General features: G+C 39.8%; 1 protein-coding gene across 1 annotated transcript in view; it reads right to left on the bottom strand.

Moving 5' to 3' along the window:
• Window positions 1-6,385: 6,385 nt before the first annotated feature.
• RIPPLY3 (ripply transcriptional repressor 3) overlaps window positions 6,386-20,279 on the bottom strand; it is a 30,364-nt gene continuing 16,470 nt past the window's right edge. Inside the window, exons 3-4 of the mRNA XM_006886782.1 lie at window positions 13,279-13,346; window positions 6,386-6,776 (exon numbers count right to left, since the gene is read on the bottom strand). Of these exons, the coding sequence (XP_006886844.1) occupies window positions 6,386-6,776; window positions 13,279-13,346 (459 nt within the window). The remainder of the gene's footprint in view (window positions 6,777-13,278; window positions 13,347-20,279) is intronic.

A 20,279-nucleotide genomic window follows, 5' to 3' on the forward strand; every position in this document is an offset into this window, starting at 1 on the left:
TATATATTATGGCTCCTTTAGCCAGAGATAAGAATGGGGGGCGGGAGGTGAAGTAGGTGTCATTCAAGATATTTTAGTGGTACAGCTAAAAGATGAATCCAGAAAGTGACTGAATTTGGCTGGTGAGCCCTGTGTTCTTTCTGCAGTGGGATTCCAGAACAGGATTTGAGAAGTTACTGCATTTGGAAATGGGATGTAAAATGAAAATGTGTAAAACAGTTTTTGACATTTAATCAGACCCATCATAAATTCCTGGGAAAGGAAATCTTAAGAGCTTGTCCTTGCGGACTCCATATGTTACCCCGGATTCCCATTCAGTGTTGACTAGGAGTGTCTTGTTCTCAGTCTTAGGAATGGAGAATGGTAGCCTCTCATCATCAAGTCTGATGTAAGTTACTGGATTTTTGTAGAGGTTTTTTAATCAAGCTGAACTAGTTCACTACTTCTAGTTTTTTAAGAGGTTTTTATTATTAATGAGAGCTGGGTTTTGTCAAATACCTTTTTGTGTCAATTCTTGATATGACATTAAGTAGTTTGTGGATGTCAAAACAGCCTTGCATATTTGGGATAAATCCTATTTTACTGTTGTGTGTAATTCCTTTTACAAAGCACTGGATTAGATTTAATGGATTAGATTAGATTTAACATTTTATGTTCACGGGAGATATTGGTCTGTAATTTTCCTTCCTAAATAATGTCATTAATTTAGTTTTGGTATTAGGATGATGCTTTCTTCATAGAATGTATTTCCTCTGTTTAGGGAAAAAATGCATAGATTACTTTTTCTTTAAGAATTTGCTATAATCCACTGTTTCAATCTGGTGATACCTGTTTTACAAGGTTATTACTCATAGATTCTACTTCTTTAATAAATAAAAGCTTATTTAGATTATTGTGTTCTCTTTGCTTGTGGTTCTTCATAGTCTGTACCTTTCAAGGAATTAATTGGTCCCTTTCATCAAATTTATGGATGTAGAATTGTATATTCCTTTCTTATCCTTTAAACTATCAAGGACTCTGTTTCAACAGCCCCACTTTAATTTTCAACTCATATTTTCTATTTGGCTAAATATTTACCAATCACTTGATTGGTCATACTTCTAGTGTCATTATCACAGCACTGTCAGGGATGTGCAGTAAAAACAAATTAGAATCATGTTAAGAAAGATGTGACAAGTGCTCAGGGTAAGCAATTCCCAGCGAGCAAATGCTCACTAAGAAAACCATTATTGAAGCTACAAAATGGGGAGGGAACGTGATCTGAGATGAGGGTTCTGCTTTCATATTTGACTTTTCTCATAATTGGATTTTGTCTGTGCATGGAAAATGATGAATTGACATGGGAGACCTTGATGAAGGCTTCGTGAAGCACTGAAAACTCCATGGACCTGTAAGAAAGAGATCGTGCATTTTCCTCTCCCAGACACCCTAAAGGATCTGGTTAAATGTCTCAGGCCTCCTTTTATGCGTCCATTTCATATCTCATCACCAACTGCACTAACTCCCCATGTCCCCTTCCAGAGGACCAGTGATCTTCACCAACAGTGGTCATCCACCAAGCACAAACTACCTTCGAGGTCTACTCAATTTTTTTAAGCTCTCAGTTTAAAGAATGGTCTTTGGGGGACTTCTATTTCTTCCCTTTCCTAGAACTTCTTGGCTCCAAACAGCCTGTCCTCAGTTCTTATTTTCTGGCAAAAGGAGCTATAACATACACAAGGAAGACATAAAAACTCTGCAATTGCTCCCACTTTTAAACATACATCCAACAGAAGCATGCCCATATATCCACCAAAAGCTGTAGATGGTCAGGCAACAATGATAAAAGCATGTTATTTCTAATCAACTTAAACTGGGAAAAACACCCAAATGCCCATCAACAGAAGGATGAGTAAACAGTGGTCTAGTCATCCAGCAGTGCTCTATTCAGCTATAAGTCAACTCTCACTGCTCACAACATAATGTTTGGCTACCTCTCACAAACACAGTGTTCAGGAGAGGAGCCAGACACAAGAGCAAGCATGGTGTGATTCCAGTGATACCAAGCTCAAAAATTGGAAAACAGGAATTGTGGTGTTGTAGGTGGTCATGACTGGAATGGAGCACAAAGATTGGCAGATCATGTTCTGGTTTTGAACTGAGTATTGTTAATTCAAAGTGCCCTTGTGTTGCAGTGATCAAATACTTAACTGCTAACTGAAAGATTTAAATCTACAAACAAACTACTCTGTGGGGAAAAAAATGACACTCTCTGCCTTTGGAATCGTTATGGGACAGATCTGTGCTGCCCTGTAGGGTCACTATGAGTAAGAATTGACTCAGTGGAGCTGGAATAGACCATTAACTCCTGAAAGTGTACTACTTATGCATTCTTCCATAGTGTTATTTTGTTGGTATTGTAAAACAAATATATATTACATGTTTCTGACTTTTAGACCTGACATCTGTGCTTCATGGTGGTGGCAAGGATGGCCATGAAGCACCATGCTGTGCTGGGTGGCCTCCAGAATGAGCAGGAAGCTGAAACGAACTTTGGGGATCCAGGCAGAAGCACAGTCTATACCTGTGTTTATGGTGCCCTGAAACTTCACGTTAACATCTAAATCATGTGGCTTCACCACAGTAACCATAGGCTGCTTAAATGGATAGTTTTAATTCCACTGAGGACAATGTCATGTGCCAATATGGCCATGTTCTGAAGGATAATGCAACTATTCTGTGTATGGTGGCCTACTGACAAGAAGCTGTGTTGCCATCCCTAAGGCATGGGGTTCAAGGCCACCAGCTGCTCCGCTGGAGAAGGATGACCAAACTCTTCCCATTCGAGTAACTCTTCTGAAAACCCTCCAGAGGGTCAGCTATGGGTCAGTTCCAACTCTACAGTATAAAACAACATGTTAATAAAACAACACTAAAATCAGCCTGACCTATTAATGAGAAGTCTCCTCCGAGTTATGGCCCGCACCAAATGGCAAAGCTAGGGAGCTTTTTGTTGATGCTACATCAGGCTATCTGACCTGTGGCCTCCAAACCTGAACCAGATTCATCAGCCTTCAAACTCAGTAGTTTTCCAACCTGTTCCCTGATGAGAACTTTTGGACTCCTCCGCCCCTGGAGCTAGCAGTCTCCAGAGTCAGCAGTCTGAGACTCTGCCTGCCTGCCTGGTGACGTGAGTTCCTTAGCTGCCCCAACACGCTTCTTGCCTCTTGAGGTCTAACTCACAAAATTGGGCCTCTACAAACTGTGAACGATTTCCTCAAAATTTCTCTCTCTTTTATTCCCCCATCTATATATATATATACATATATCCTTGAAAAATCTCTGTGTGTGTGTGTGTGTGTGTGTGTGTGTTCCCCTATATAAGGCTTATTGGTTTTGCTTCTCTAGAGAGTCCAGTCTAAGAAAAGCATTATACATAAAGGGACCCCGGCAAGGAGCTATGTTATAACTCAGGTAACTCTACGGCCTATACTAAAATTTGTTGATGGAGGTCATATAAATCACATCATTTTCTGGACAAATCTGAGCCCTAATGCTGGTGGAGAACCCAAAGGGGAATTGGTAACCGCTGCAAACATGATCGTTACTGCTTTGCTAAGATTAAGAAGCAGTTTGAAGCTGTAGCCATTATTTGAAGTTCAAGCTGAGCTTTGCTTGGTTTCAGTAAAGAATGGGAACACTTACAAATTGCTGCTTGTTCTAATCAGAACCCACTGCAAAGAACAAGTCCTAAGCCACTTCCAAGGACTGATTTGTGGGAGCCCACTTGTTACATTTTTAAGAGAATGCTGTTTTCTCTCCAAATTTCTTCTCTTACTTACTATCTTTAGTATGAAAATTTCAGACTGGATGTCGTGGCGTAGACCAGAGAGTTGGACCACTAACTGAAAGGCTACACCTCTCTGGTCATTAGAATCCACCATCTACTCCTCAGGAGAAAGACGGACAATCTCTCTGTTTCTCATTGTTTCTCATTATCAGACATCTTTAATGATCCCTCAAGCCAACGTCCTCTATTCAAAGGCATGCATAAAACTCTGTGTACACTAAAACTCCTATAAGGTTCTGGACAGTTAATTAATTGTTAATTAAATAAATATTTCTTTTTCTACTGTAAATGTGGTATGCCTGTTAAAAGGACCTATTGATCATCAAATATTATTATGTATATTTATAAAATATCACATTTGCCAATTTGATGTTTTTTCACGTGTATAGGTTAGCGATGGCAAAAACATTAATGGAGTCCTAAAGTCATCACCAATATCCAATGCCAAACTGACAGCTGTGTTATTCTTCAACAAAAACTTACACTAGAAAATGAGTCTACAGGAAGAGAAAATTATTTTTTCACTTTTAATATGTATTATAAAATTTCCATGACATTCTTTTTCTAGAGAAATTGTGCTCTTCCATGGAATGGACTCTTTAGATGGACCTCTGGAATAGAAATAAATATGAGAGTTTATTGACATAACTTCAGGGAGCCATTTTATATGTTATTTTAAAATTTAAAACAAGAATCTTTAATTTCTTTGTATGAAATCCCTTAAAATGCATGGCTAAATTCTCAAAAGCACATTCTGCAAGTATATTGTAACCTTCAAGTACGTTTTGGCTTTTTTTCTTTTTTTCCTGTGACCTTCCTTGATAATACTCTATTCTTCTTGCGTGAAGATGAAGCTACTGAATATGCACTGAAAATAGTCCAGAGGAATGTCCCCAACACGACGTCATCACGAGCGGGGTCCTCCTGGCTGATCTGGTGAGAATGAGCCTCTCTACTGGCCCACAGCAGACATGTTCATAACATAACACCGGAAACCAGTTGCCATGGAGCTGAGTTCAATTAGTGGTGACTCACTGTGAGTCACAGTGGAGTGTGCTCAGTGCTTGATTTCTCAGATATATGGTGTCTAATTTCCCAGGTGCAGATTTTAGACCTTTCTTTCCAGGAGCGTCTGGATGAATTTGAACCTCTCACCTTTCAGTTCATGGCCAAGTATGCTATTGACACTGCTCAAAAACGCCTTCGAAAAACAAGAACTTGCTTATTTCTTTATTCACAGTTCAATTTTGTACCTTTTCTGCATTATAAAAAAGAATTACATTACAAAATTTGTCACACACTTTAAAAAACCTTTAAAACAGAAACACATTAAACCTAAAAATGTCACAGCAAAAAAGGGACATCAAACACTCTTCTCTTTTAAAATATTTATTTCAAGTAGAAATCTACATAATGTGCTGCATAAATACTGAACTGCAACCAACCTCCTATTAGATAGCTACGTAAAAAACACTTTGTTGAATTATTCGATCATCAAAATATAAAAATTCAAAATAATTTTACTTTGTTGTTGTCGTTACATGCCATTGAGTCAGAACCAGCTCATAGCTGATTTTCAGAAGATTCTCAACAGATTTTCAGAAATCACCCAGGAGATTGTTCATCTTCCTCCCATGGAGCAGCTGGTGTATTTGAACCATCTGCCTTTGGGTTGGCAGTAAAGCTCCTTACCAGTAGGCCACCAGAGCTCTGAATTTTTAACACTGGGCACTTCAAATGAAAACGAGCTTATTCTATTCAAGTAACAAGCCTAAAGTACTCACTAACTAAAAAGAGTTAAATTCTCCTCCCTCTATTCATACACACAGCCCTTATGCAAAAGGTGTGTACATTTTCATCTAGAACTGTCCTCTAAAAATCCCTATCTTTTTATTTCTGTTACTCTTATAAAAACTGTTCAGGGGTTTCCTCTCCCCTCCCTCCACTATCATCATGAATCTCCCCTACCCCTAAAAGGCCTCTTAGACAATATCCTTGGACAAAATTGAAATCTTTCTTCCAAATCATGATTAGGTAGATTTGAACCACCAACCTATATTTAGATTAAAAGACACAAATACAAGCCATTTGTGTTACACAGGACCTGGTTATTAATCTGTTCTGTGCCCCTGAGTTAATCTGAACTCATAGCAACCTGATTTAATAGAGCAGAACCGTCCCATAGTTCCTGCAGGGTGAAATCATTGCAGGAACAGACTAGGTCTCAGGAGCAGCTAGCTGGTTCTAACCACTGCCTGCTCAGTTAGTAGTCAAGAGCTTAACCAGTCAGCTTCTAGAGATCTTTAGTTATTAATCGAAATGAAACACTTTGTAATTTGATCATCTGAGCACCAGTACTGAATGGGCTTTGAAAGTTGGCCCTACCTGATAACAATCCATGTTGACACAAACCTCTTTGTCTTGGTGTATGCCTGGGTGCACTAAAGCACAGTCAACAGGAGAAAGATAAGTAAACACCGAGTTCTTTTACTCCTGAGTGGAACTCAGACCAGAGACAATCAAAGTGGCCCCAGCACAAGAAAGCCAACAGAGGACTCACAGGGTGGTGGCTGGGGGAGCCCCAAGCGGTGAGCCCCAGCGCAGGGCTGGCTTGAGAGAGGGACCGGATTTACTTGGGCTTATCACTCCCTTTGGGACACTGTGGGGGAGCAAACTCTGCCCACAGAAGACGCTGTTCCCTTGGCATCTCCTTTCTTGGTTCATCAAGTGGTCCTTGCATTCGCCCCCTGGACCACTTCTTGCAGAACCTTCTGCCTGCTGGCACTGAAGGGCAGGGGCCTGGATCTCTTCCTCTCCATCTTCATCATCATCTGAGCCTGATTCATCATTATAGAAATGAATTGTAGCTTGCACTGGGAAACTGGCCAGCACCTTCTCCCCAGAACTCTGTAGATATTCTTGGCGTTTTGAGATGGGTAAATAAAGTCTAATAGTCAAGACACAACATATTAGGGGTTGATTAGACACTGTAATAAATTAATCAGTGGTAATTAATTTTGTAAAGCGAAATATTTATGGAAGATTGCATGAAAAATTAATAAATCTGCAGAATTTCACTCAAATTTTAAAAAAAGGAAAATGTACCATTCAAGTCAACTCATTTCCATCACATCTGAACAGACTCATAACTGACTTTCTGGTTGGTGTTTAAATTGCACAAGAGATAATTGCTTATCTTTCTCTTGCAGAACAGCTGGTGGATCCAGTGGGTAAGCAGTAGTACTGTCAAGCCACTAGGCCCTCAGAGCTCCCTAAATTCCACATGGAATACCATATACCTTCTCACAGGAGAAAGCTAGCCAATCTCCTCCAATGTGATTAACTGCTTCTGAAAACCCACTGGAGGGTTAGCTATGGGTCAATTCCATCTTGACACTACACAACAACCATATAGTGTTAGTGAATCTGAAACTAGCCTCCTTGGGAATCCTTTCTCCAAAAGCAGCTAACTTTCTAACTTTGTCCTTATTACACACAGAATATTTTTTTTCTTTTAAAATTACTAGTGCCTAAAGACACAAAGATGCAGAGATCTAGTAATAAATGCCACATCTACTTAGAAATGTACCATAATCTGGATTAGCAAATCAATTTGAATGAAAAAGAAAAGATATTGTAAAAATTGCATCAATAAAGGTAAAAGGAAACTGAGAATAATCCCCTGATTGATAGTGATCTCATGTACAAGGGCATGAAATGCTGCCCCGTCCAGCTCCTCCCTATGAATAGTGGTGGATTGGACCATTGTGATCCATAGCGTTTTCACTAGTGTATTTTTTAATGTACATGACCAGGCTGTTCTTCCTAATCCGTAATTCTCTGGAAACTCCACTGAAACGTGTTCAGTATTGCTGTTGTTGTTGTTGTTGTTAGGTGCTGTCAAGTCACTTGCGACTCATAGAGACCCTATGACCCTAAACCCTGCTCTATCCCTTGCCAATCTTATTGTCTCTGACACACCTATCCCCATTACCTCAGTGACGGAATCAATTCATCTCATCAAGGGTCTTTCTCTCTTGCACTGTCCCTCCACCCTCTCAATGATATCCCTCTCCAATGACCAATCTCTCGCAACATGTCCAAAGTATGTCAGACGAAGCTTCAGAATCCTTGCCTCCAAGGCGCAGCTGCACTTGCAGATGTCATGGATGACCTGAGTCTCCTGCTTGAAATATGAGACTCTACTACCGTAGGTGCCTCATTCTTCTTGGGCAATGGAAGCTATATTCACGAGGGGCCTTCCTTCCACTCTCCCACCCCGTCTCACTTATATAAATATGAGAAATACTGGAACCCTTTGGACTCTAGAATAAGCTTTACTCTAAAACCCTGATCTTGGGAGGCCATAAGGATGAATGACTCACTTGGCCAGAATAGAAACCTTAGTTAGGTGTAAAACCTTGCTGGGTTTTGGTTTTGTTTATTTAAAAAAAATAATAATAAGGAGAAGGGATACTTAAGTATGTAAAATTTCTAGCTAGATTCTAGATTTTTACCACCTTTTTGATTCTTATTATATACATAAATGTTTAAAATATCTCTCCTCCGCAGCTTTTCACCATAATATCTGATCCTTGTAATTTTCACTTCTAGTTTATTTGTATTTGTAGTCTCATGAGAAAGTGAAAAGGTATATTAATTGATTAACACTTATTTGCAAAGAGGCTTTAAATATCCTTTGGGGTTGTATAACAATGAAAGATATTTTTTTCTTTTCAAAGAGAAAAGTGAGCTGGGGGAGGGGTGGGCAGGGAGAAAAATGCAACAATGAATGAATGGAAATCCAAGTTCTCTATAATCTTTCATTAAAATGTCAATCAAAAAAGTAAAGAAAAAAAAGAAACAAACAAACAAAAATATCCTTCTAGGATGGGCATAGAAGGGAGAGAAAAATGCCTACTATAAATAACGTATGAAAGTATTTAACTTCCTAAGATTTCCTATGAAATCTTTCCAAGAGTCTAGTGGCTCTCTTTGGGAAGGAACGAAATCATGGCAAAAACTTTAAAGTGTCACACTGAACACAGTCAGTCAGTAACCCTGTAGGGTTGCATGTACATGAGCTTAGGAAATAAACATATACCTAAGAGTCAGTGGTTACAAGGTATGGTGTGTGTCAGCGGGGCTGCCTAGGGTTCTCTGATTGGGTGACTGTGATGTGGTCATTCCCTTGATAAGATTTTAATGGTGTGTAATCACTCCTTTCATAGGTTCTACTATGAGAATCCGATTTAGCTCTGGTGATGCAGCCTATCAGGGGGTTGTGTTGCTAACTAACCCAAAGGCCATGCCTCTGTGGCAGTTCAACCCCACCAGCGGCTTCACAGGAGAAATACAGGCAATCTCCTCCCTTGCAATTTACAACATCGGAAACTTGCTAGAGGGTCAGGCATGTCCAGACTCAACAGCAAGTAGTTGAGTGAATATGAGCAACCAATTGGTTGAAGGGAGCATATTGTTAAGAGGGGTCAGCCTTGGAAAGGACAGGGTCAGTGAAGGAGGGGAAGACTCTCAACCAGATGTATCGACACAGTGACTGTACCAGTGGGCTTGCATATATGAGAGATAATGAGAATGGCACAGGATAGGATGGGTTCAGCTCCATTGTTCCCAGGGTTGCTAGGAGTATTAGTTGACTTAACAGTACTTAACATAGCAGAGCGCACATGCTTTTTGCTGGCTTGGGCTCATGACCTCTTTGGTTCTTTGGCTTTGAACCAGAGGCTTGCCTCACCTGGTAACTTCGCAGCTCCTACTAACCTTGCATCAGCCTCTGCAACTGTGTGTCATAGATCTGACTCAGGTAAGCCAGATGCAAAACATAGTCTTTTCAGTTGCTTCTTATGCACCTGAACATTGGACAATGAATAAGGAATACTAAAGAAACATCTATCTTTGAATTGTAGCACTGGAAAAAATTACTGAATATAACATGGACTACCAAAAGAATAAATACATTTGTCTTGGAGGAAGTTCAACTAGGTACTCCTTAGAGGCAAGGACAGAGAAAACTTCATCTCACACACTTGAGGCATGTTGTCAGAAACGTCTAGTCCTTGGGAAAAGATATCATACTGGGAAATACAGAGGACTAGAGAAAGAGAGAAGACCTCCAACAAATAGATTGACTCGGTGACTGTACAATGGGCTTGAGCATGGCAGAGACTGACTGGGAGGATGGGGCATGCTAAGGCAAGGTTCAGATCTGTTGTACATAGAGTCACTATGGCTTATAGTTGATTTGAGGGCACCACACAACAAGTGTGTGTATGTGTGTATGTGTGATTTCCTATAGAAACATCTCTTTTTATAAACATATCTATACATATATCTATGTCTGTCTATTCATTCTTTGGTTTTATTTCTCTACAGAATCCAGCCTGAGAAATGAGGGTTGAGAGGGAGGAGGAAGAAGGTGATTTTCCTTTGGAAACAATGAGTTAATGTTGGTGGAACAACTTGGAAAATGAGAGTGAGATCTATTGTATGCCTTAAAGAAGATAATCAGTGACACTCATTCAAACATGTGGAAATTGTATTTTTTTTCCAAAATAAAAAGAGAAAAAATAGCAAGTATGTATAGCTTACTTTGTAAGATGTCTTGGATTTGCTTTAAAATACTCTAATAATAATTAAAAAATAAACTGGGAAAGAAATCAACAAGATCAAAAGAATGCTGACAATTATTAAAGCTGGTGATGAGTATGGTAATGAATATTTGAGGCTGGTAACAAATATGATATACTGTTCTCTTTTGGCATCAGTTTGAAATTTTCCATTAATAAAATAAAATTACATGTAAAATTATATTCCCCATTCATTTCTCTGTTGGACACACACACACACACACACACACACACACACACATACACACACACAAAATTATATACTCCATGACAATCTAAGATTACCTGAATGCAACTCACGTGGTTATCAAGTTCTCAACAAATCAAAATTGGGGAGCAGCATGTCAGGTGCCATGACAAGGCCAGGGGTAGGTGGTGCAAGTGAATAGATAGATACAGGGCATGAAGCAGGGTGGTGGCTTACAACCCTGGCTGCCCACCTTGGTCACATGAAGAGCCTTTACAATCCAGATGCTTGGATATCTGGTCTGTTTCCATGTTCTTGTGATGGTGAATAACACTGCTATGAACATTGGTATACAAGTCTCCATTTGTGCCTCAGTTCTCATTTTCTTGGGGTATATTCCAAGTAGTAGAATAGCTGGGTTGTATGGAGTTTCTATGTTCAGCTTTTTGAGGAAGTGTCAAACTGCATTCCAGAATTGTTTTACCATTTTTACACATCCAGCAACAACGTATAACAGCAAGAACATGGAAACAGCCCAGATATCTAACCACAACTGAATTGATTGAGAAATTACAGTACATTCATACAATGGAATACTATGCAGCACGCAGGAGCAATGTTGTAAATTATTACCTAGCTTGGGAGGGACTGGAGAGCATTATGCTGAATGAACTCAGTCCTACAAGGACAAATATTGTATAAAACTATTATTTTAGAATGAGTATGAGGATCCAAAGGGGAGGAAGGGTAGAAGCAGAGGGATGTGAGGTGGGGCCAGGGAGATTAATCATGGGATTGTGCAATTTGCTGGGTGGGTGGTGAGAGAAATTGGAACAATATGGTCTGAGAAACAATGTATTCTAATTTTGTAAAAAAACTAGTATAATAAAAAAAAAGAAAAAAACAAAATGAAAATTGAGATGTTTGCCTTCAGAACAAGTGAATCAGAACTTCTGGGGGTGTTGCCTAGACATCTGTATTTTAAAAGGTCCCCCAAGTGATTATATAAATATTAAAAACCAGAGATATAAGGGATGTTAGGAAAGCTTCTTGTTTAAAAAAATCATTCCTTGGCCTATTTGTGGGCTCTACATTTTGTCCATAGAAATTAGCATTTCTGGATTTAGAGGTTTCCAGCTTTCCTGGGCAATCAGGATAAAAATATCCTTAGTGCAATGACGGCGTAAGACCAGTTGCTGCTGCGCCGACTTGACTCCTGATGACCCATGTGTGTCTGTGTCACAGCAGAGCCGTCCTCCGGGGGACAGCAGCAGCAGATCTTCCAGAAGTGGATCACCAGGCCTTTCTTCCAAGGTGCCTCCTTAGTTTTTGGTTAGCTGTCCTGTGCATTAATTAACTGTTCATACCTCTAGGGGTGGAAGCATGGGCGAGGTTAATTCCAGTGACGGCTCTCAGAAGGACAGAGACAGAGAGGCAGATAAAGATCCTCAATGTGAGCCACTGGACTGAAATGGCAAAATGTATATGCATAGGCTGAAGGCACAGCAGTGATGGTCCTGATGCCAGGCAGGACCATGATCACACTAATGACAGAGAGTAACTGAAAAGGCTTCCACAGACACGCTTAGTATAGGCTGTGGTGGAGACATCCATCAATCTATAATACATGAGAAACTTTCTTTCTGTGTAAGTATAAATATGTTGTTATGTGCCAATGAGCCACTTGCAACCCTACATAGCCACCATAGTGCCACATGTTAAAAAAAAGGTGAAAGAAAATGTTGATTCTATAAAACTGGCATGAATGTATAAAATATTAATAATCATTGGCATAATAATAAAGAGCCACAGAATAATATAGGACTTATTGGGGGGCATTATTCTAAGTGTTTAAATATATTTGCTTACTTAACCTTGTAATAAACTTGTGAAGTACTCATTATTTTGCTTTAATTTTACAAACAAAGAAACAGTGGCACAATTTTAACAGAGGATAGTTTGAATGTATCAAAGAAGACCAAATGTAAGTAATGAGTACCAAATTTTCAATACAGATGTACACATCTTTTTAAGGTTCATGGTTACATTGCCTGGCTGCCAAATAAAAAGCTGGGTGCTCACATCCATTCAGGCACGTCAGAAAACTTCCTAGCAGTCTATTTTTAAAGAATCAGCCAGTGAAAATGCTATGAAGCACTGTTCTGCCCTGACATTTACGAGGTGGCCATGAAGTAGAATCTGCTTTGAGGCCACTGTTTTGGATTTCTCCCTTTCTTTTTTGTGTGCTTGAGAATATATTGGCTGATATTCTGAAAGACAAAACTGGAGCTAAACGTCTAAATAAGTAAATGTATATGGATACATCATTCATATGCAATTAAATTTACCAAAAGGCAGAAAATGTAATGAGAAGTATAAAGAAAAGATATGGAGAAAAATGAAGGGCCCGTACCAAGCTGCAACTGAAGTGATGAATAAGAGAATAAGTGAATGGATATCAGAAATCAAATAAAATATTCTTGAGTTCCTTGGAAAAAGAAAACTAAGCATTATCTGAGTAATTTTCCACACTGTTACAAATCCATGCAATTGAAGACATTGGAATGTAAAAGGAACTGTAGTAAAAGGAAAATAACGATAAAGTCCTATGTTACCTTACAGGATGCTGAAACCCAAACGCCCCCTTCGATCCAAATGTTTGCTGGTCACTCCCAGGCTCAAGCTGTAAAGACAGACACATACAAGCTCACATGCAGTCAGAAAGGAGAGTTTTTAAGTGGTTTGCATTTTTCAGCGTCGGTACCAATTTTAGAGACTGTTTTGCAACCTGAATTGTATTTGAGAAGCTTCTCTTCCCAATCCTGTTATCTGTTCAATGTCCTGGACACTGTGAGAGATTAAATAATGGAAATGTGAGTATGACATAGTCCTTGAGTTCTAGAGGTTTTACAGTCCAATGAGGAAGAGACAGCCATGTATGCAAATAACTGTGACACAAATGATCATAGAGAAGATGCTGTGTAACTTTCCTAGGACTGTTATAACAAATATCATAAACTAAATGGCTGGTAAGAACAGATATTGTCTCAAGGTTCTGGATGCTGTGAGTCTAAGTTTAGGGTACTGACTGTGTTCGTTCCCTAAGACTTCAGGAAGAGTCTGTTCCTTACTTCCCTCTTAGCTTCTGGGATTCTCAGCAGTTCTTCAACTTGTAACAACAGAATCACATGGTGTCTTCTTTCTGTCTCTGCCTCTGTCTGCTCTCTTTTACAAAAACATTAGTCATAAAGGTTCAGATCTTACTCTCCTCCAATATGACCTTATGTTAATTTCACTGATAACATTTCAAGGACCTTATTTCCAAACAAAGCCAAGATCACAGGAAGAGGGAACATCTCCTTCTGGGAGAAATACATTTCATCCCAGAAGAGATGAGAACAATTTTAAGAGGGGAGAGGAGACGCAGGCAAGGTTCTTGGAGGAGCACAATTCCGGCTCAAAGTTTTTGGCAGCATTGTGGTGCAATCCTGAGACATCTTCTCTGAATGTGACATTCAGAAGAGGTGCATGAAGACACAGAGCACAGGTGTGGGAGTGTGAGGGGCCATGTGTGACTGCAGTATGGAATAAATGAGGCCAGAAACAAGATTTATGAGGGTAGCAGTACTCCAAGGACAGAACAAGACCCAATTACAGGAAGTTATGAACCCCACTATTGAGCTTAGGTTTGATTCTGGACATAGGAACTAGAATATATTAGCAGCTTTTGAGCTGGAGAGCTCAACAATCAAATGTGTATTTCAAAGATAATGGTTGCAGCTAGGAACAGAATATAGACTAGATTGATGATGCAAGGGCTTGAAGGCACCAGTCCTGGCAAGGCATCGTAAATGTTTGAATTGAATTAAGAGCAGTAAGAGAGAGACATTGTTGGTTCAATGGTAAAATGCTCGCCTCTCACACAGGAGGACCCAGGTTTGATTTTGAGCTGATGTACTTCATGCACAGGCATCGTCTGTCCATCAGTAGAGGCTTGGGTCCTGCTATGACACTGAATGAGGAGCTCTGGTGGCATAAGGGCTAAACACCTGGCTGCTAATCAAAAGGTGAGCAGTTTGAGCCCATCCAGTGGCTCCACAGGAGAAAAGGTCTAGCATTCTGCTCCTGCAAAACTCACAGCTTCAGAAATACTAATTGGGCAGTTCTACTCTGACATTTGTTGTTGTTATGTACTATCAGGTTGTAAAAGACTCATAGCTGACCCTCCAGCAGGTTTTCAATGTCTGTAAATCTCATGGGAGGAGATTGCTTATCTTTCTCCCATGGAGCAGCTGGTAGATTCAAACTGCATGCCTTTGGGCTGGCAGCAAACTCCTTACCACCAAGCCACCAGAACTCTCTATTGTGTCATATAGTCTGTCTATTGTATGTAAGAGTCAACCCAATGGCACTGAACAATACTGCTAAACAAGTTTTCAGCAGAACTTTCAGATTAAGAAGAAAGGCCTGGTGATATCGTTGAAAACTCTAGGGATCCCAAGTGTACATACAATCCATGACTATAATCCATAAGGATCATCCGGAACGGAGCAGCATTCCATTCAGTTGAATATAAGGTCAACATAAGTTACGGCTTATTTGCCATCAGTTAATAAGGATGAGGAGCCCTGATAGCTTAGTTGGTTATGTGTAATGCTGCTAACCAGAAGGTCAGTGGTTCAAATCCACCAGGTTCTCTGAAAGAGAAAGACAGGCAGTGTTCTTTTATAAAGATTTAGTGCCTGTAAAACAAGCTTGGAAGCAGGAGTGACATCCACTTTCGTAATAGCTTGCCTCCAGAAACCCTATGAACCTGGAGAAAGTATGAAAGTCACGCAGGTGTTGAGGATTTTTTTTAAAAAAAATAAAAAAAAGAAAGTATTTTATTATTTTTTGTGTGTGTACAATCAAATCAGATCTGACTAGTACAGGAGGAGATCACACCTCCTTTTCCAGCAAAGCATCTGGTGGATTTGAACCACGTACCTCTGGGATTGCAGTGCAGCTTCTTGCCACTAGGCCACCAGAGCTCCCCAAGGACTGTTGTTCACAGGGTCACTATGAGTCACCTACGACTTGACAGCACTTAACAATAACAGACTTGATGCAGCCAGGATTTTTAATTTTTAAAAAGCAGCAATAACAGCAAAGTGAAAAGAAAGACCAATTTCAAGCACAGTAGCATCCAAAAGGTTCAGGAACACAGGAGCAGAGGAAAGGGAAACTGGTCAGAGAACCAGGCAGTAAAGGGCAATATTCATGAAGACAAGGCCTCAGGCAGGGGTCCAGCTTGTCCACACTGACTGCTAACTAGGCGAGCTCAAGGACTGGGGAGGGGGTGTCCCATAAAATCTAACTAAGCCTGAGACCCTTCTGCCTAAACTCTTCAGAGTGCTGAATCTGAACAGAGTTAGCTGGGCTGTAACCAGGCTATGCGAGGACTGAGAGGAACCAGCAATAGTCATTTGATCTTGGGCCTTTCAAAGTTTACTTACTGGGAAAAGTGGGGTACAGAGCAATTTGAATAACGAGGACCACCCTGGGATAAGCTGCAATGGGAAGAAATAGCAGATAAAATCCCCAGGTCCTTAAATGTCCTGGAGTTTAATGAGAATCAAACGAAAAACGGTACTAACCAGAGCATGACCATTTGACTCCTGGGACAGTATGACAATTACAAGCACCATGTCATCTCACCCTGCTAGGGACCTACACATGTGCATGTACATATGGCCACCATGGCATTCTACCCTGCGTGGGACGTGTGTGTGTGTGTGTGTGTGTGTGTGTGTGTGTGTGTGTGTGTGTAAACAACTATTGTGTCATTCTACCCTGCAGGGGACCTACAAGTGAACATATGTCCTTTGTGGGCTCTCTGGCCCACAGAAGCCTTTCAAGACACATTTATCAGTCATATTTTTAGGACATACTTTGGTGAATTACCAATTCCATTTCTGTCAAGTTAATAGTAACCTTCCATTGGGTTTGTGAGGTTATGACTGTTTACAACTGCAGCATGACTGGTGGATTTGAACTTCCATCTTTTCAGTTAACAGCACTCCACATTATACACTATTCCACTCATTACACACTATTCCCCTTCGGCTCTTTTTTTGTGTGAATTTAAGGAAGTAAACTAGGGATCTTTGGAACAGAATAATTTCTGCAATGAAGTGTGGTCTTTGAGGGCTGTAGGAAATAATTTCTGGGTTAAAGCTCTCCATGTAATGATAAAGTATCCCTAATTGCTCAGGTTCACTTCACTACCACAGCTGACCCTGTACTGTGAGAGATGGGTTTATACTCTGTCATAGCACAGGCTCTAATGCAGTGATGCAAATTTCAATGGACATTGAAAGACAATGTTAGGGGTGTAGAGAAAGAATTGCTTCCTGAAAGGGTCTGATTCTAACTTTTGTTGTACTGTAATCATGTTACCCAAAGCCTTCTAATTAGACTCTATGATATAGACCCCTGCCCTCTTTACATACTTTAGAAGTGTTATTCGGTACATGTAAAAGTGATTGAAATAGTAAATGTTTTGTTGCATAAATGTCAACATAGTAAAAACTAAAAGATCTCTTTAAAATCCTTTTTTTGGGGAGCTCTGGTGGCCTAGTGGCAAGGAGCTACACTACAATCCCAGAGGTATGCAATTTGAATCCCCCAAATGTTCTGCTGGAGAAGGAAGGACAATCTCCTCCTGTATCAGTCTGATCTGACTTGATGGTAAACACACACACACATAAAATAAAATTTTTTAAAAAAATCCTTTTCTGATGACCAAGATGTGTAAATTATCATGCTTTTATTTAGAGGCATGAATAGGCTAACTTTATTCTGCAAGTTTTTAAAATAACTGTTTTCTCTTCAGACTTTTAAAAATGTTTGCCTAATAGAAAACTGAAAAGCGAAGAAGGGAATAGAGCACAAAAGTCATCCCCAATAATTCTTCTAATCAATGTATGTCCTGCATCTGAGGTCTGTATATCTATAACTGAGCATACACTTCTCAGTGGCTGCGGTCATACAATATACAGATTCATTATTTTCACCCATCATGAATACTTGCCAATTTAAAGTCTAAAAAACATGAGCATTTTGACTATCAAGAATGCACTAGACTGAATCAACCAGAAAGAAAAAGAAAGAAGAAAAGAGACGCTGCTATTCTGAGTGCCAAAACAAAGTTTGCGTAAAACAAAAACAACAACAGGACTATGGATAAAGATACTGGCAAAAGCTGCAATTAAAATATTCCATTCCCTTATGTTCCCTTCAGCAGCACATGTCTTAAAATTGGAACAATTCAGAACAGATTAGCATGGCTCCTGCACAAGGATGGCATGCAAATTTGTAAAGCATTCCATACTTTAAAAAAAATAATAAAGTATTGCATTCCTTTAATGCTCATTTTAAAGTGAAGTATAAAGCAAGAGAATATAATGCTTCTATTAAGCAGATCTATATTAAAATATTTGCAAGCTATTTCTACTGAATTTAAGTACGTATTCCTACATTACTGATAAGAGATGCACACATATATCAATGGTTATAATCAAAAGGCGGTGTAACAATTCCATGTTCAAGACGTAATTACAGTAATTATAATATATTTACAAATTTCACTCACTAGCACTGCCTAGTAGAGAGCTCTGGTGATTTAGTGGTAAGGAGGTGCACTGCCAACCCAAAGCAACGAGGTTTGAATCTACCAATCTACTATTCTGCTGGAGAAAGATGGGCAATTTCCTCCTGTGTGATTATCCACCTCTGAAAACTTGCTGGAGAGTCAGCTATGAGTGAGTTCAAACTCAATAACACTACTTTTTAAGTATACATTGTTTACCTCAAGATATCAAAAAAGCTTAGATGCTATAAAATAAAACTGTGTTTCACAATAAATAAGGGTACTTTACCAAACATGAACATTCAGATTTATAATCTAAAATTGCTCTCTAGATTTGGGGATACTAGTCAAAGATCCTTCTCTTCACTTTTCCTCTTTGCCTTCCATCATTTCAATGACTAAGCACAGAAATTCATCCAGCTCAAAGATAATAGTAAATTTTAATTTGCTTTCAAAATAACCAAAGGACATTTCTAAAGATTGTTCTACTTCTCCTACTTTTAACATACATTGAGCATTAGGACATGTTTTGTCTTTAATGCACAGAAATATGAACTAAAATGCACATATAGAACAATCTCTTTCACACAGCATTGAACTGGACTTGATGCATAGCTGGCCATCCACTGGGCTTCCAATGGAAGGAAACTATCCATGTGTCCTTCTCCTGCAGAGACACTGGTGGCTCACCAGAGAGGCCTGGCCTTGGGAATGCCAGGGCAGCACTCTCTGATGACTATGCCACCAATTGTTGTTATGTGCTGGTAAATCAGACCTGACTCATAGTGGACCGACCCTTCAGCAGGTTTTCAGAGCCTGTAAATTGCATGGAAGGAGACTGCCCATCTTCCTCCTGACGAGCAGCTAATGGACTCCAATCTCATGCCTTTGTCCTCCCTTTCAAACAATGTTTAGATAATCTCAATTTGTCGAATTCACAGGCACAAGACCCTTCTCCCTGCACCTCCTTTCCCATGCATCAACCATCATCCTCCAAGATGCCAATGTTAACAATTCTATTTCTAAAATAAAGCCATTCCTCTGAATTGACTAGAAAAAAAAAATATTCAAAGGTGTTATTTTACAGCCTCTCTTGACATAGGTTGTACACTTCACAACAATTAGAAAAACTTAAATAGTCACAGTTGGATAATTAAAAGTGATCCAGAGGCGCACTTCAGATCAGCAAAAGCCAGAAGCTGCTGGACACATTTGAAAAGGGAAAGCTTAGTGGGGAAATTGGCTGAATTATCTTAAGCCCCACTAAGACTCAGTGGGTCTGTTGTTTGACATGGACAACAGGAATTCTAAAAAGAACTTTTATTGATACAAATAGTTTTAGGAACCACGGGATCTTAAAGCCGTACTGCTTTACAGAAATTTGACAGAGTCTTCACTGGTCCCGCTGCACCCAGGACCCTGCTTGAGCAGGGGCCATTGGGCAAGGGCACTGAGTTGTGCCGCTGGGTAGGGCCACTGAGTGAGAACTGCTGAGTGGGAGACGGACAGCTGGAATTTTATTAGGGACCCAATCGTGATCACACCTGGGCAGCTAAGGTCTGAGTGAGGTCCCTCAAATGGTTGACCCACCCTGGTGACTATTTCACCTCCCTGCCTGCCCCACCCCATTTGGTTCCACATCTGTGCCTACATGACCAGTCAATCAACCTGCCTTTAATCCAGAGCTCCTGGATCTGACTTACTTACAAAAGACTGCCCTCACAGGCTCTGAATTGACTTTTCCCTTGAGTCAGAAATTCAGAGAAATTGTCTTCAGATCAAGAATATATCAATGCCTCTAAGAAAACAAGCTACCCTATACACTACACAAATGCAAAACAAGATGTTACCGGCAAATGGTGACACAGTAGCAATGGATTTGCTAAAATGAGAAAGTCTGATGGAACTTTCTGACACAGAATTTAAAAGAACAATGATTGAATATTTTCAATGGATAAAAGACAAACTCGGAGAACTACAGGATGC

Source organism: Elephantulus edwardii, unplaced genomic scaffold (genome assembly GCF_000299155.1).
Source record: "Elephantulus edwardii isolate Elephantulus edwardi_28Jun2011 unplaced genomic scaffold, EleEdw1.0 scaffold00051, whole genome shotgun sequence".
In the NCBI taxonomy this organism is placed as follows: domain Eukaryota; kingdom Metazoa; phylum Chordata; class Mammalia; order Macroscelidea; family Macroscelididae; genus Elephantulus; species Elephantulus edwardii.